At 36.5% G+C, this 18,331-nt stretch overlaps 1 protein-coding gene across 2 annotated transcripts in view; it reads right to left on the reverse strand.

Moving 5' to 3' along the window:
• Window positions 1-18,331, reverse strand: part of LOC755759 (aminopeptidase N) — a 58,839-nt gene that overhangs the window by 16,707 nt on the left and 23,801 nt on the right. For both annotated transcript variants that reach the window (XM_030995393.1, XM_030995394.1), the window contains exons 7-12: window positions 17,756-17,869; window positions 17,144-17,278; window positions 15,320-15,385; window positions 14,705-14,770; window positions 12,998-13,179; window positions 11,647-11,738 (exon numbers count right to left, since the gene is read on the reverse strand). In XM_030995393.1, coding sequence (XP_030851253.1) covers window positions 11,647-11,738; window positions 12,998-13,179; window positions 14,705-14,770; window positions 15,320-15,385; window positions 17,144-17,278; window positions 17,756-17,869 — 655 coding nt within the window. The remainder of the gene's footprint in view (window positions 1-11,646; window positions 11,739-12,997; window positions 13,180-14,704; window positions 14,771-15,319; window positions 15,386-17,143; window positions 17,279-17,755; window positions 17,870-18,331) is intronic.

Here is an 18,331-nt window from a genome sequence, read left to right on the forward strand (position 1 = left end):
TGGGATGGTAGTGACTATGCCTACGAAGTTTGAAAGAAATTGGGATATGGGAAAGGACGTGGAAAGGGCTCGCAAGCACTGCGTGCAAAAACCAAGGGGATTTGGTGCATGTTCGTCATTGCAATAAAGATCGTTCTGGGGGTCAAAAGCGTGAACCCGATATGCCCCATAGACAATGCGTGTAATGCATGAGCGGAAAACGTACAGGATCTGTATTATGACCGGAGTTAAATTGTTTTTTCTCTCTCTCTTTATGTCTCTTTATGAGCCGTATTTGGTATCATTAGAAAGAGAATTTCATGAATGTTATTGTAAACCACTCTCTTTTTTCCCATGATAATCCTATCGAAACACGTGATGTAAAATAGATTTATAGGACAAAATGGCGTCTTAAATAGCCACATTGACCAATTTTAAAAATCCGGCCATGAGGTGCCCTGCGTATTGGAACTCGGCATGTCACTGCAAATTTTCAAGGAAAAAAAAGGACGTTTAAGGGGCGAAAAGCAGTCTGAAAAAATGACGTCATAGCCGATACGTGTTAGATTCGGGCGGAAACTCGGCGGAATTCGTGTAGTGATCTTTGTTCAAATGCGATTTATTCACAATTTTCTGTGTGAACATATACTATACTTGGTATCATTCGAAAGGGCACTTCATTGCGGTCAGTTTGACACCATTGTTATCTTCGCGCAATGTATTGCACGCATTTAACGCGCTATCACGCAATGCATAGTAAATACATCATTTTTTGAGATAACTTTGCGCTGACATAATCAAATTTTACCAAACTTTGCGGACAGTTGTCACGTATATAAATACATGTGTGTGCCAAGTTTTATTGACGTAGGTCAAAGGATCGTAATTTTAGAGCAAGTTGAAGTTATTTTGGAATTTTCTTGAAAATGGCGAATTTGGAGGGCAATTTTCTCAAATTTGGTCAGTGATAGGGTATATAATTTTGTATATGGCTGGAAAGGGCATATCTTCAAGTATCTAAATCCAAAAAAGGGTACGGGTTTGCCAAGCCATTATGGAGATATGGCCACAGAGAGAAAGCCAATTCCCAGAACTTTAGAGGGCGCTATTTATGTTGTGCAAAGTCATTGGAGCGTGAAATTTGGCATGGCTATGTGCAATTATGAGATAAGGATACTGTGAGATTTAAATACAAAACGGAATTTATATGAGAAAGTTATGGCAGTTTTAGATTATTTAGGTGTCAATTTTTCAAGAATTTGAGAGATAGTTGACGGAGTCGGTTTCAGATTTGAATTTTGAGTATGAAGATGGCATTTTGAAGGGCAGGTTATACGTCGCAAATAAAAGAACATCTCTTAGACTATCTAGAGGAATTTGTTAGAAATGTGTAGGATCTAGGATAGTGGAGATAGGAAGGAAGAAAGAAAGGCCTTAAAATGGACCAGAAACGGACAAAATGGCGCCTGGACGGTTATGCATGAGTGATTTCGAAAATCGAAGAATGTAGTGACCTTGAAGGGATGTTAGAGACTATGCCTATGAAATGTGAAAGGAAAAGGACATGAGAAAAGCACCTAACTAGGAATAACAAACATTACGTGCAAAACGAATGCGATTTCCTGACGATAAGGATAAGGAAAAGGAAAAGGAGGAAAAGGAGAATATTAATGGGGCAGAATGTGAACGAAAACAAGGCAATGACGAAGGTCGTCATTGCAATAAAACTTGAAACGCTAAAGAGATCTTATTGGAAAATGAATGGGAGCTGTGAGTGATATTTGTTACATGTATGTAATTATATTGATACGCAACAACACGCATCTCCATACACAATGGTCAACTACATGCAACGGCCCGAAACGGACAAATAGCGCCTGTATGGACGGGTTGCATGGGAAAGAACCTAGAAAGGGCTCGCAAGCACTGCGTGTAAAAACCAATGGGATTTGGTGCATGTTCGTCATTGCAATAAAGATCGTTCTGGGGGCCAAAAACGTGAACCCGATATGCCCCATAGACAATGCGTGTAATGCATGGGCGGAAAACGTACAGGATCTGTATTATGAACGGAGTTAAATTGTTTTTTGCTCTCTCTCTTTATGCCTCTTTATGGGCCGTATTTGGTATCATTAGAAAGAGAATTTCATGGTTGTTATTGTAAACTACTCTTTTTTTTTTTCTATGATAATCCTATCGAAACACGTGATGTAAAATAGATTATATGACAAAATGGCGTCTTAAATAGCCACCTTGACCAATTTCAAAAATCCGGCCATGAGGTGCCCTGCGTATTGGAACTCTGCATGTCACTGCAAATTTTCAAGGAAAAAAAAGTTCGTTTAAGGGGCGAAAAGCAGTCTGAAAAAAATTACGTCTTAGCCGATACGTGTTAGATTCGGGCGGAAACTCGGCGGAATTCGTGTAGTGACCTTTGTTCAAATGCGATGTACTCACAATTTTTTGTGTGAACATATACAATACTTGGTATCATTCGAAAGGGCACTTCATTGCGGTCAGTTTGACATCACTGTTATGTGCGCGCAATGTATTGCACGCATTAAACGCGCTATTACGTAATGCATAGTAAATTCATCATTTTTGGCGATAACTTTGCGCTGACATATTCGAATTTTACCAAACTTGGCAAACAGTTGTCACGTATATGGATACATATGTCTGCCAAGTTTCATTGATGTAGGTATAAAGATCGCCATTTTAGAGCAAGTTGAAGTTATTTTGGAATTTTCTGGAAAATGGCGAATTTGGAGGGCATTTTTCTCAAATTTGGTCAGTGATAGGGTATATAATTTTGTATATAGCTGGAAAGGGCATATCTTCAAGTATCTAAATCCAAAAAAGGGTACGGGTTTGCCAAGCCATAATGGAGATACGGCCAGAGAAAGAAAGCCAATTCCCAGAACTTTAGAGGGCGCTATTTATGTTTTGCAAAGTCATTGGAGCGTGAAATTTGGCATGGCTATGTGCAATTATGAGATAAAGATACTGTGTGATTTAAACACAAAACGGAATTTATATGAGAAAGTTATGGCAGTTTTAGATTATTTAGGGGTCAATTTTTCAAGAATTTGAGAGATTGTTGACGAAGACGGTTTCAGATTTGAATTTTGAGTATGAAGATGGCATTTTGAAGGGCAGGTTATACGTCGCAGATGAAAGGACGTCTCTTAGACTATCTAGAGTAATTTGTTACAAGTTTGTAGGATCTAGGATAGTGGAGATAGGAAGGAAAATAGAAAGGCCTTAAAATGGACCATAAACGGACAAAATGGCGCCTGGACGTTTACGCATGAGTGATTTCAGAAAACGAAAAAGTAGGTGACCTAGATTTGATATCAGAGATTACGCCTACGAAGTTTGAAAGGAAAAGGACATGAGGAAAGCACCTGGATAGGAATAACAAGCACTACGTGCAAAGCGAGTGGGATTCCGGACGACAAGAAGAGGAAGAAGAAGTAAGAATATTAATAATGTGAACGAAAACAAGGCAATGACGAAGGTTCGTCATTGCAACAACGAAGATTTTGCTCGCGAAAGACAGGAGTGTAGAATCCAATTTTGAGAAAAAGTCATGTCCCATAGAGAATACACGCAAAATGCGAAAAATTGACATGCCTCCTTTAATCGCAAAAATACACCATGATAGTTTTGTCAAAAATAAAAATTGTGAATACTACATTTGTAGAAAATTGTCTCAGCTAGAACATATCAAAATTAAAAAGAAAATTGATCCATATTTACAGAGATACAATCAATTTTCCAAAAATATGCTGACGTCATAATATGCAAATTGAAATTTTGAGTTTGGAGGCCATTATGATGACGTCATGAGTTAATTGAGGATAAAATGAGACATGAAATCATATTTCCGACTCATCATCTATCCAAATATGAAAAAATATTAGGAGTTTCTGTTTATTCTAAAGAGTTACAATGATTTTTATATAGGCATGTTTTTGCCCATGTATTGTGGATAAAGATAACGCAAATCCGCGCGTGCTGTCAACTTTGACGGACGCTCATTGCGTTATTAAAAGGTGAACAAATTATCAAAATGCTTGGAAAAATGTACCAAATATGATGTCAGAAAAAAATCGGCGATTCTATGTTGCAAAATGCCAGTACGCGCGAAAACGGGCGCGCATGCGCGTGTGCGTAATTTTTTTATCAAATGCTCCATATGGCCTGAAACGTATGCAAAAAAAATTTGGGATGATTTAGAGCATTTTAAATTTTTTTGCGCGCGTAAACGCGCGGACGAGCGCGCACGCGCGCATTTACGGACGTTTATTGACTTGAAATTGACCGGACGGATGTTGATCTTAATCGTGATAAATATGAATGAAAAATTACTATTCGTTATGAAGATATGATCATTAGTTGATTTTCACAAAATGGCGCCTGGATGACGTCACGATAATTTTGAGTCTTTGAAAATTCACGCAGTTCTAAGTTAGACTAAGATCTATCATCATTGAAAGATTCATAACAATGGCTTCATTCAGTCTTGAGATATCCTGCGAACAAATTCGAGGAAGAATAATAATAATAAATAATAATAAATAACAATCTTGACGAAATCAATAGGTGATACGTAGACTTCGTTACGTATCACCTAACTAGACTTTAATTCGTCACTTAGACGAATTAGGTGATACGTATGATATTGGTTTACATAACAAAGAATGCATTACACGATATCATATTATTTTATAAAATGCTCCTCCCATAATGATCTATCCATATGTCAAGTTTAAATTGTGTCGATCCCTTGATCATTATGGATCTAGGGAAGATAGATTAAGACAATATATGACCATTGACTCTGTGCAGTAACCAGTTACACCTTTGACTCTAATTTACATCATGAAGAACGCATTTTGACGATTTTTATCTTATTCAAAGAAATAAAAATGTAATTGATAAATAAGAGCTTATGCATGAATAATTAAAAATGAAAAGTGTATGACGTCACGATGTCCCGGCGTAAATGAAAAGTCAAAATAAATGTGAGAATACATTAGCGATCATTTTGAGTTGTCGACGTGAGATTCACTAGTTGCTTGAAAATAAAATCTTTAAATATCGGATGGATATATACTGTCACTGTATAAGGAATGTGGATTAGAGGGATATTGATCCGTCAGTCTTTCTTGAAGGCTTGTCAATTAAAGGAATACAAAGATTTGAATGTATTTCGCTCAAGAAATTACATACAGCATTGGCAGTAAATTTCACGGGATCAAGGTTAAAATCTCCCATTATATAAAGCTGTTTATTCACAATTTTTTTTTTTTTGTAAAACATTTTCAAAGACAGGGATGAAATCATTGATATTTGATTGGGGTTTCCTATATATGGCACCTACAATAATATTCTTATGTCTCGGCAAATTGCTTTCAATAAACAGTGATTCATAGTTGTATGATGGGTATAATATAAATATATCATTGCGTATTTCATATTCAAAATTGTCAGCGACCAATAGACCAACACCTCTACCCTTTCTACTTGGCGATTAAAATGTATAAATAAATGACCAGACACATTGAATAACAGTGGCGTACTATCATTAACCCAAGTTTCTATACATAAGTACAGATGAAATTGGATAAAGCATTACAATTTTTGTTTAAACTACGCGAATTAAAATGTAAAATACTAAAATGATAGTTAATGTTACTGAATTCAGTCGTAAAATCCTCATCAATATAATATTTACAGTTCAGAAACCTACTGAAATGAAACTCATATTCTTTTTCGGATAAATAGTTTAAATCATTGATATCAGTATAAGTATCTGTAGTATTACTACCAAATATTGAATGAAGTTCGTCATTATTCAAGTCTTGAATAGGAAATGAACAATGAGAACAGAGTGGGTTATTAATGTAGCCGAATGCTCATGTTCTCTATAACGCTCATTTTATGTATTTTATTACCAGAGAAAAAAAGATGTCAGTCAGTCACTCAATAGTGTCTGAGAGTAAAGTCTAGAAAGTAAAAGGGTTTCCTTACATAATTTCAATACGAGGACACTGCTAACGTTTAATTTTCACAAATAGGACATACGTGACATATTCATCATTTCAACATTCAACTGAAAATTGTGATATGATCTCATCATCTGATCAAAAAACTAAAAGCATCGTTTTTATAGCCCATGGTCTCAGCTATAACATACCTCAATTTGGGAGAAAACAGAGGACACATAAGATAGATAGTGCTCATAGATGAATGCCATGTAGATTCATGATGTGAACGAAATTCACCTTCCATAGACATAACACGCAAATGACGAAAATTCTGACATGTGGCCTTTAATTGAATTTTGTACTATGATGACCTCATTAAAATGAAAGTTAGTGAAAAGTGATCTTGTAGAGAATTGCCTTATCTACAACATATCGACATTTCAAAGAGAATCGATGAATATTGAGAGAAATACACTACATTTTCGATAAATACAATGACGTCATAATATGCAATTTTGTATTTTTGACTTCCAAGGCCATTATGATGACGTTAAGATGTACTTAATGGCCAAATGAGATATGAAATCATACCTCCGACTCATACTCTATCTAAATATGAAAAAAAAAATGGGCAATCCCTATTCATCCCAATGGACTTTTCATAGGCATGTTTTTGCCCATATATGCAATGTATTACAAAAATCGCGCGTACGGACGGTTATCTTGAACGGACGCTCATTCCGTTTTTAATAGTGATAAAGAGCTAAACATGGTATCAAATTTTCCGGAAAAACATGAGGAATATTCGGTCAAAAGCTTTTGCGGAGAAATTATTTTTCGTTCGGCCGTGACGAACGAAAACGTGCAAAAATGCGTGTTTTGCGTGATTTTTTATGAAATGCTTATAATGGCCTGAAACGTATGCAAAAAAGATTTGGGATGATTTGGAGCATTTTAAAAAAAATTCGCGCGCGTAAACGCGCGGACAAAAGCGTACGCGCATTTTTGCGCGCATTTTTTTACCTGAAATTGACCAGACGGATATTGATCTTAATCATGATAAATATGAATCAAAAATTACTTTCCGTTATGAAGATATGATCATAAGTTGATTTTTACAAAATGGCGCCTGGATGACGTCACGATGACTTTGAGTCTTTGAAAAGTCACGCAGTTCTAAGTTAGACTAAGATCTATTATCATTGAAAGATTCATAACAATGGCTTCATTCAGTCTTGAGATATCCTGCGAACAAATTCGAGGAAGAATAATAATAAATAATAATAATAATAAATAAATAACAATCTTGACGAAATCAAAAGGTGATACGTTGACTTCGTTACGTATCACCTAACTAGACTTTAATTCGTCACTTAGACGAATTAGGTGATACGTATGATATTGGTTTACCTAACGAAGAATGCATTTAATACACGATATCATATTATTTTATAAAATACTTTTCCCATTATGATCTATCCATATGTCAAGTTTAAATTGTGTCGAACCCTTGATCATTATGGATCTAGGGAAGATAGATTGTAACAATTTATGACCATTGACTATATGCAGTAACCGGTTACACCTTTGACTCTAATTTACATCATGAAGAACACATTTTGACGATTTTATCTTATTCAAAGAAATGAAAATGTAATTGATAAATGATTATCATCATTATGATAATGATGATCATAATGATAATGAAGATGATCATGATCATGAGCATGATCCTGATATCTTATTGAAAAAATGACAGGTGATTTAGATAGCATATAGTCTCAGCTACAACATCCTCAAAAATCAACAAAATCCAAGCAGGAATTACGGCGATATTGCTCGCAAAAGACAGAAATGTAGAATCCAGATTTGAGGAAAAGTCATCTCCCATAGGGATTAGACACAAAAAGTAATCGTTTAAGTGAAAATAGAGTAATAATAAAGCAAATAGTTTACTACATTATTTGCGGATCTACGTGTTTTAATAATCAAAGGAGATGGTACAGTGAAAGGTCAAAAAGAAAAAAAAAGTAAAGGAAAAATAAATGGTTGGAGACGCCCAGACTCGAACCAGGGACCTCGAGGATACAAGTCAAGTGCGTTAACGATATACCAAAACAATTCACATAGCGATTACACGTAAACGGAAAATGGGATTCTCAAATCCCACTTTGCAAGTGCAATATGAGCATGATCCCGGCATCTGATCAAAAAATAAAAGCCACATTTGAGATAGCTTATTGTCTCCACTACAACATACTCGAAGCTCAGCGTAAACAAAGATAAAACAACAGAGATATTGCTCGCGAAAGAGGGAAATGTAGAATCCAGTTTTGAGAAATAGTCATGTCCCTTGGACAATACACGCAAAATGTGAAAAACTGACATGCCTCCTTTAATCGCAAAAATACGCCATGATACCTTTGTCAAACTGGAAAGGTGTGGCACTGCATTTGTAGAAAATTATCTCAGCTAGAACATATCGAAATTTAGGAGAAAAACAATCTATATTTACAGAAATACAATCAATTTTCCAAAAAAATGCAAACGTCATAATATGCTAATTAAAATTTTGAGTTCGGAGGCCATTATGATGACATTATGAATTAATTGAGGGTCAGATGAGACATTAAATCATATTTCCAACTCATAATCTATCCACATATGAAAACATATTGGGAGGTCCTATCTATTCTGAAGAGTTACAATGAATTTTGTATAGGCATGTTTTTGCCCATGTATTGTGGATAAAGATAACGCAGTTCCGCGCGCGCTGTCAACTTTGGCGGACGCTCATTGCGTTATTAAAAGATGAACAAGTTATTAAAATGCTTGGAAAAATGTTCCAAATATGATGATAAAGAAAATTCGGCGATTCTATGTTGCAAAATGCTAGTACGCGCAAAAAACGCGCGCGCATGCGCGTGAGCGCGATTTTTTATCAAATGCTCTAAATGGCCTGAAACGTATGCAAAAAAAATTTGGGATGATTTAGAGCGTTTAAAATTTTTGCGCGCGCGTAAACGCGGGGACGAGCGCGCACGCGCGCATTTCCGGACGTTTTTTTGACCTGAAATTGACCGGACGGATATTGATCTTAATCATGATATTTATGAATGAGAAATAACTTTCCGTTATTAAGATAATATCATAAGTTGATTTTCACAAGATGGCGCCTAGATGACGTCACGATGATGTTGAGTTTATGAAAAGTCACGCAGTTCCAAGTTAGACTAAGATCTATCATCATAGCAAGTTTCATGATAATGGCTTTAGCCATTCTTGAGATATCCTGCGAACAAAATTGAGGAAGAATAATAATAATTTCTTCTATACAGACACAAAATAAATACTAGACTTTAATTCGTCACTTAGACGAATTAGGTGATACGTATGATAATGGTTTACATAACGAATAATGCATTACACGATATATTATTTTGTAAAATGCTTCTCCCATTTATATGCTTCTCCCATTATGATCTATTCATATGTCAAGATTAAATTGTGTCTCCTTGATCATCATGGATCTAGGGAAGATAGATTGAAACAATATATGACCTTTGACCCTGTGCAGTAACCAGTTACACATTTGACTCTAATTTACATCATGAAGAACACCTTTTGACGATTTTATCTTATTCAAAGAAATGAAAATGTAATTGATAAATGATTATCATCATTATGATAATGATGATCATGATGATAATGATCATGATCATGAGCGCGATCATGACATCTTATTGAAAAAATGAGGGTTGATTTAGATAGCATATAGTCTCAGCTACAACTTACTCAAAAGTCAACAAAATCCAAGCAGAAATAACGGCGATATTGCTCGCAAAAGACAGGAATGTAGACTCCAGATTTGAGAAAAAGTCATCTCCCATAGAGATTACACGCAAAAAGTAATGGATTAAGTGAAAATAGGGTAATAATAAAGTAAAAAGGGTTGTTTGTGACATTATTTGCGATTCTACGTGTTTTAATAATCAAAGGAGATGGTACAGTGAAGGTCAAAAGGAAAAAAAAGTGAAGAAAAAAATTGTTGGAGACACCCGGACTCGAACCAGGGATCTCGAGATTGGAAGTCAAGTGCGTTACCGATATACCAAAACATTTCCCATAGCGATTACACGTAAACGGGAAATGGAATTCTGAAATCCTACTTTGCAAGTGAAATATGAGCATGATCCCGGCATCTAATCGAAAAATAAAGGGCGCACTTGTGATAGCTCATTGTCTCAGCTACAACATATCCGAAGTTCAGCGAAAACGAAGCTAAAACAACAGAGATTTTGCTCGCGAAAGACAGGAGTGTAGAATCCAGTTTTGAGAAAAAGTCATGTCCCATAGAGAATACACGTAAAATGTGAAAAATTGACATGCCTTCTTTAATTGCAAAAATACGCCATGATGCCTTTGTCAAAATGGAAAATTGTGGATAATTTATTTGTAGAAAATTGTCTCAGGTAGAACATATCAAAATTTAAAAGAAAATCAATCAATATTTACAGAGATACAATCAATTTTCCAAAATTATGCTGACGTCATAATATGCAAATTGAAATTTTGAGTTTGGAGGCCATTATGATGACGTTATGAGTTAATTGAGGGTCAAATGAGACATGAAATCATATCTCCAACTTATAACCTATCTAAATATGAAAAAATATTGGGAGTTTCTATCTATTCTGAAGAGTTACAAAGAATTTTGTATAGACATGTTTTTGCTCATGTATTGTGGATAAAGATAACGCAGGTCCGCGCGCGCTGTCAACTTTGACGGACGCTCATTGCGTTATTAAAAGGTGAACAAGTTATCAAAATGCTTGGAAAGATGTACCAAATATGATGATAGAGAACATTCGGCGATTCTATGTTGCAAAATGCTAGTACGCGCAAAAAACGCGCGCGCATGCGCGTTTGCGTGATTTTTTGTCAAATGCTCCATATGGCCTGAAACGTATGCAAAAAAAATTTGGGATGATTTGGAGCATTTTAATTTTTTTCGCGCGCGTAAACGCGCGTACGAACGCGCACGCGCGCATTTGCGCACGTTTATCGATCTGAAATTGACCGGCTGGATATTGATCTTCTTCCTGATAAATATGAATGAAAAATTCCTTTCCGTTATGAAGATATGATCATAAGTTTATTTTCACAAAATGGCGCCTGGATGACGTCACGATAATTTTGAGTCTTTGAAAAGTCACGCAGTTCTAAGTTAGACTAAGATCTATCATCATGGCAAGTTTCATGATAATGGCTTTATTCAGTCTTGAGATATCCTGCGAACAAATTCGAGGAAGAATAATAATAAATAAATAAATAAATAAATAAATAATAAAAATCTTGACGAAATCAAAAGGTGATACGTCTACGTACGTATCACCTAATTAAATTTATGAGTCTTATCCAAATGTGCATGTGCATATTTTTCTAAATCTTGGGAGAAAAAAATTCAAAATCAGAAATGTAAAACAATATCTATAGAGAGAGATTTTGCATTACTTTGAGACAAATTGTTTTGAATTTTTAATAATTTGTTCGGTTATAATTTTCTAAACAAATTCTATGATATAGTAAGACCCCCCCCCCCCCCCCATGATAAATGGTACAGCATCCATAGGAAGTGAAAATAACTTGAATGTAACATGACTGTACTAACCTTGCTCTCCTGGTTCAAGCCACTGCAACGTAGGATTGGTAAAGTTTGGAGCAGCATTAGTGGTGTACTTCAAAGGAACATACCAAATGTATCTGAAAAAGAATGTTATAATGTAATTGAATGAAAGAATAGTTTCTTTGTTTTCTGTAAAATAATTGGTTTATGGTTTAACACACCTGAGAATGCTTCGGTGGTGATGATGATTCTGATGATGTTGACAGTGATGACAGTGACGGTGAAATTGGTGGTGATGGTAACAATGATTATGATGGTGATGACAGTGATGATGATTATGATTGTGATGACAGTGATGATGATGATGATGATGATGATGAAATTGGTGGTGATGGTAACAATGATTATGATGGTGATGACAGTGATGGTGATGATGAAACTGTTGGTAATGGTGATGATGGTGACAGTGATTTTGATGATGAAGACAGTGATGATGATGATGATGAAATTGGTCATGATGGTGATTATGATAATGATGGTGATGACAGTGATGATGATGATGATGATGATGATGATGATGAAATGGGTGGTGATGATTGTGACTATGATTATGATGGTGAAGACAGTGATGATGATGATGATGATGATGATGATAATGATGATGATGATGATGATGATGATGATGATGAAATTGGTGGTGATGGTGACAATGATAATGATGGTGATGACAGTGATGATGATTATGATTGTGATGACAGTGATGATGATGATGATGATGATGATGAAATTGGTGGTGATAGTGACAATGATAATGATGGTGATGACAGTGATGATGATGATGATGATGATGAGGATGATGATGAAATTAGTGGTGATAATGACATGTAGATGATATTGACTATAAAACATTTTCAACAGTGATCTTAAGACTGGTAACTTTTGTCTTAACAATAAATAGCAATAATCATTATCATGAAGATTGTGACCATAAGGAGGTGAGTTGGCTCAGTCGGTTAAAGCCTGTTGAACCAAAGATTGTGGGTTCGAATCCAACCCAAGCAGATGACTGAAGCCTGCATTGTGTGTGAACGTGCCCCTCCCATTTTATAGACGCAGGTTATGTTACAGTGGAAAACACTTCATTCCTCAGATAGCATGCCTAATGGATGCCCTGTGTAAAGGAGAATGAATTGTAACCTACTGCACAAGAGTAAAGGGAAACCCCTATGTAGTGGTCCATCTACACATCCTCAATCAGTCATAACATGACGAGAGACCCCAAGAGTTACAATGATTCAGTTTGCTTTTCACCTCCCAGGCACAGGTGATGCCAAATACTCATTAATCATAATGATGACATTTAAAATTCCCAATTATATCAAACAGCCAATCTTACCCTAAATCATCATAATGTGTCGTCGTGTTGGCCGCAGGGTTGATAAGGAAGCGGTTCTGACCGAGCGTAAACCCTGTAGTATAGTCACGAGTCACGTTGATGCTGGGATAGTTCATCTGCTCCGTCCATGTTCTCATAATTTCCTCCACCTTGATGTCTTCTTTTCCATCTTCCACGGCAGCCTGAGAGACATCACAGATAAACAAACGAGGATGATTTATTTTTGGCCTTTAAAGCTCGTCTGCACTAGTTTGGCCAGGAGAGATTAGACCTCCCTGCATGGTCACTGACAGGTAGTTATCTCATCAAATCAGCTCTCAATTAACATAAGAAAAAGGGGACCGTGGGGGACCAATGGTCACCGATTAGGTATTGTTTGCTATATAGAGGGCGCAAGGAGCTATACATAGTGCAGTGTGGCATTCAAAACTTGTCTGATTTGTCCATTATCACATTCAATTCCAAGGTAGAAGTCTACTGTCTAAAAACCTAGTCATTGAATGAAGAGTAGGATTTAAATATAAACCAACTTTAGGGAAAAGCCAGGTCTTCTGAATTGTTGATCATGCCAACAAATTTCAAACTGTGCCTTCAGTGTTTGAAGTTACAAAGGAATTGAGATGCCACATGGAAACATAGTTAGAACAAGATTTTGAGCTTTCCTAGAGCCTAGGATAAAGTATGCAAAAGCAACTAATTATTTTGGAAACACTCATTTTTTCAATTTATCAAACCAAAAACATCTTTAACTGTGCCTTCAGTATTTGAAGTTACAAAGGAATTGAGGTGCCACATGGAAACATATTTCGAATTGTTTTAAAGCCTTCCTAGAGCCTAGGACAAGGGCGCGAATGAATGCACAATCAACTAATTATTTTTTAAAACTCTTATTCCAAACTTTTAACTATTCTTGGAATAAATCTACGCCACATACCTCATTCAGTATATCATCAGAATTGTAATGGTGGCATTACTATTTCAGCAATTACAACTTAACAGTTCAGGAACTAATTATAATTTGTATATCTTTCTTTCTGCCCAGACAAACTGATACGTGATCTTGAACTAACTTTATGTAATGAGAAATTTCCTGTTTTTCAAGAAATGAAATATATAATAAAGACATATTATAAGGATGAGCAGTACATTTATGATATATATATATGCATGTATTTGAATGATGTATACAAATATTGTTTTGCTGCTTGTAAGCGTCGGCTTGCATGGTGATGTAGATATACAGTAGGCTTGCGGGTGCACCATGTGAGAGAGAGGGAGGATTAAGGAGTCCTAAAAAGCTCATGCACGCCAGCTATTCTCCACTCCTGACGACGGATAGTCAACCTGTTTGAAACGTCGAGCCACTACTGCCACTCATCCTCTCCGAGCGCTATAGTTCTCCTTAGAACTATAAGCTAAGAAAGATAACCAACAGTCTTTTTCAAGACTATACCAAACAGTCCTTTTCAGGACTACAAACCGTCAAGAAAGATTACCGAGAGTCCTTTTCAGGACTCCTCAATCCTCTCTCTCTCTCTCTCTCAGATGGTGCACCCGCAAGCCTACTGTAAATATTGTTTTGTTATTGATTGTATAAAATGTAAATGTGATTTTTGTTTGTTTGTTGTTGTTGTTTTTTTGTGGAGTTTGTTATAAAAATAAAAGGGGCAAAGATATGAAGCAAAAAAACTCTATATGCATGCTTACCTCAGTCAACACCCTCCATAAATCTGTGTTCTTTGCATTGGAATAGGCAAACTCATCAAGATAGTTCTGGAGGGGGGGGGGGGGGGAAATTCATGAATAAAATATGAGAAATAAGCTGACGATAATGTATTCCCAACATGCCCCCATCAATAAAACACAAAAAGGCGTCAGTGTTAAAATGACACACCCGCTTTTCTTGTGAAAATAACATTGTTCTTGCTTGAAATTTGACAATTTGTGTTGCACTCTTAATCTTTAGCATATGAGGGTTATTGTTAGAGTAAGCCCAAGGGAAATATAATAGAGAATTCTTGCCGATTTCAAGTCTAAATTAAGTGCGCAGACATAGGGCTCCTCATCATGAATGAGGCGCGATGGCTCAGCGGTAGAGCAGTGGTCTCCTAACTCGGGAGGTCCTGGGTTCAATACCAATTTGATAACCTAGTGCCCTTTGTTAAGGCATTATTCCTGATTACCAAGTTCCTCAGAGAGGACTTAAAGTCATAAGTCCCCTGGTTGCTTACTTACAAGCTTACACATGCTTTCATAGCAGTCAGGTTAAATAAACAAACTGGATTGATAGAATGAGAATGTGTGCTTGCATGGTGAACTTACCGCTAGCCCTTTCCTGAAGGTTTCCTCACCCAAGAAGTTCTGCAACATCCTGAGAATAGAGGCACCCTGTGAGGATGCAGGAGAGTCAAGAATGAGAGAATGAAAGAGGGAGTGAACGGAAGATGAGAGTTAAGGAAGAGAGAGAGAGAGAGGGGGGGGGGGGGGGGAAGAGAGAGAGAAAGAGAGAGAGAGGGAGAGAGAGAGAGAGGAAGAAACAGAGAAAGAGAAAAAGAGAAAGAGAAAAAGAGAAAGAGAGAGAGAGAGATTGTGTGTGAGAGATTGTGTGAGAGAGAGAGAGAGAGAGAGAGAGGGGGGTCGATCAAGGGGGAGGGGAGAAAGATTCAAGTTGAAGATCACATTCAAATTTGGTTTAGAAAGCATAGAAAGAGACGAACATAACATAGGACAGTAGTCCAAAAAACTTGGAATGTATTGTTTACAGCACAATGGACAGATTAATGTAATATAAAAATTCAATATTATAACCAAAATTACAAAACAAATTTACAGACTGATCACAATGCATATTTATTAGAAATTCAACTCTGTATCAATGAACTCTTTAAAAAATATCACAGTATAATTTAAGTAAGAGAGAGAGCGAGAGAAGTACAGATAAGGAATAAGATATATACTAACAGAAAAACAAAAAATTTGAAGAAATGTTATGCTTTAAAGGGATCGTTTAACAATGTTAAATCTGAGATACATGGCCCTACGTGTTACCAGTGTCTGTGATATGGTGTATTATTAACCGTATCAGACATCTGAGCAGGGTAATTTTTAAATGTTATTGCCCTCAAGGTTTGATGGATAAAGTCAACAAAATTACAATAAGTTAGTCCGCTCAGAAAAGTCAATGGGATTTTGTGTGTAATTTGGCGGGCAATATAGGTTATATAGAAAACCAATGCGCAAATATTTTACCCCGCTCAGAAGAGTCAATGGGATTTGTGTGTAATTTGGCGGGCAATATGGGTTATACAGAAAACCAATGGACAAATATTTTAGCCCGCTCAGAAAAGTCAATGGCAAAATGCGTGTTAAACTAGTGCGCAATAATATAGTGCCAGTTGTAATTTACATCGCGCATCAGCTATTGTAATTTACATCGCGCATCGTGTATTAGAAAATGCGCACTTTGCGCGAACTCCATTGTGACGTAACAATCACACCCTAGGCAAACTGTTTGCAGTGTATCGAAAATCTGTCAAACACTGGATGAACAGTGCTGGTTTGACAATGTTTTTGCAACTTCTAATGCTAGGAAACCCTGTGTAGCCTACATAATTTAAGAGTATAAGATAGTAAGAGTTTCTTGTTTGCTCTAGATGTCTGATGTGGTTAATAATAGTAATATTGACTGCCTAATTCAGGGCAATACGACTTGTCATATATCACCCTCACCTTCGGTTCGGGCGATATATGTCGTATTGCCCAGAAGGCAGTCAATATTACTTAAATATTGAAGCCCTAAAAAAATTGCGCTTCAAAATTATCAAGAAGTGCCTCAAAAAAGTAAAAATCTTTGAGTGACCGGTTTTACCACACTCGTATTCCCCAATAGACTGTAGTGTTATGAAAACCGTCAGCCGAACCGTTTTCAAAATTTGTAATTCCAATCATAAATATCTTGATAATCAGACAGGCGATCGGCTTGTAAAAGTCATGGGGTTCCTGACTGACCCAAAGGTTTATAATTATCATTGCATCATGAGCTTAATCCAGAATTTTGTTTCAGAATCTGAGACAAAGTTACCGGATCCCTTTAATCAAACATTTGATAATAAGCACAACATTTTTAGGCATACACCTCTCACAAACCTTATTATAGGAGATAGTATCAAACTGCTGATTGATATCGTCTGGTGTCTCCACATCAACGATGATGGGTCGTGAGGTGATGAGAGCATCGGCGTCGAGCGCGGTCTGGAGGTCAGCCGAAACAAACTGATCAGTCTGAGGATGAATGAGGGAAAAAAAGAGCAAAAGGAGAGTGATGTGTGAATGATAAGAATACTAAAAATGTAATTACTACTACTAATAATAACAATATGTTTTGTTTACCCGGGAAAAGCTCTTCAGTATTTTTAGGAACTGTTCTGTGTGAGGGTCCATGCGATTATTTCCCGCCTTTAGCCAAGCTGCCAAGATAAAGCGTTCAAGCATTCAAGGAATTTTTTCCAACCGGATACCAATTTACTACACCTGGATGGAGTGCATGTGGCAACTGTAGTTTAATATCATACCAAAGGACATTGAATGCCACAGCGGTACTCAAACTGCAAACCATGTCATCCATAGGAACCTTTAATGAATATTATGGGTATTTTTTTTCTTACAGCCGCTTAGTTTTCCTGAGCTCTTTTACAGATTTTCTGAGCTAAATCATCGAAAAATCCCGAGTATTTTTGTATTTGCAAGTTTGATACATACCATTCCCCAATCCGGTTCTGCATCAGCAGTTCCAAGGTACTCCACGTAGGAAGCGAAGCCCTCGTTGAGCCATGTATCATCCCACCATTCCAGGGTCACCAGGTTACCAAACCACTATAAAGAAGATGGGAAAAAATTATTATTATGAAATGATCTTTCGAACTTTGCATTAAAATAGAGTGGTTGTATGTTTTTAAAACAAAATAACATCTGCTGACTTTCTATGGGCTACCGGATGAGAGACATAAAACGTCCGACTTGGGTTCCGTAGTTTTAAAATGATTACAATTAGTCATCAGCCATCAGACAGACTTGCATCCACTCAAGTGTCTGTAGTTATTTACAAATTTGAAGTGTTTTTTTAAAGCAAAATATCCTCTTGCTTCATTTTTTTGGTGAGTCAAAGAATATTGGGGGATTTTTAGTAAGGTGACCTTAATTATTTTATATTTGGGGCAGAAAAGGAACGCTTTTCTTTCACCTTCACTCAACACCTTTAGCCGCAGTGTCAAAGAGTAAGCTCATTTTGAAACCTCAGTCATTGTATTGTATTGTATTTATTAACATTTATTTCCT

The sequence above is a fragment of the Strongylocentrotus purpuratus genome, unplaced genomic scaffold (genome assembly GCF_000002235.5).
Source record: "Strongylocentrotus purpuratus isolate Spur 01 unplaced genomic scaffold, Spur_5.0 spur5_scaffold_21, whole genome shotgun sequence".
Classification (NCBI taxonomy): domain Eukaryota; kingdom Metazoa; phylum Echinodermata; class Echinoidea; order Camarodonta; family Strongylocentrotidae; genus Strongylocentrotus; species Strongylocentrotus purpuratus.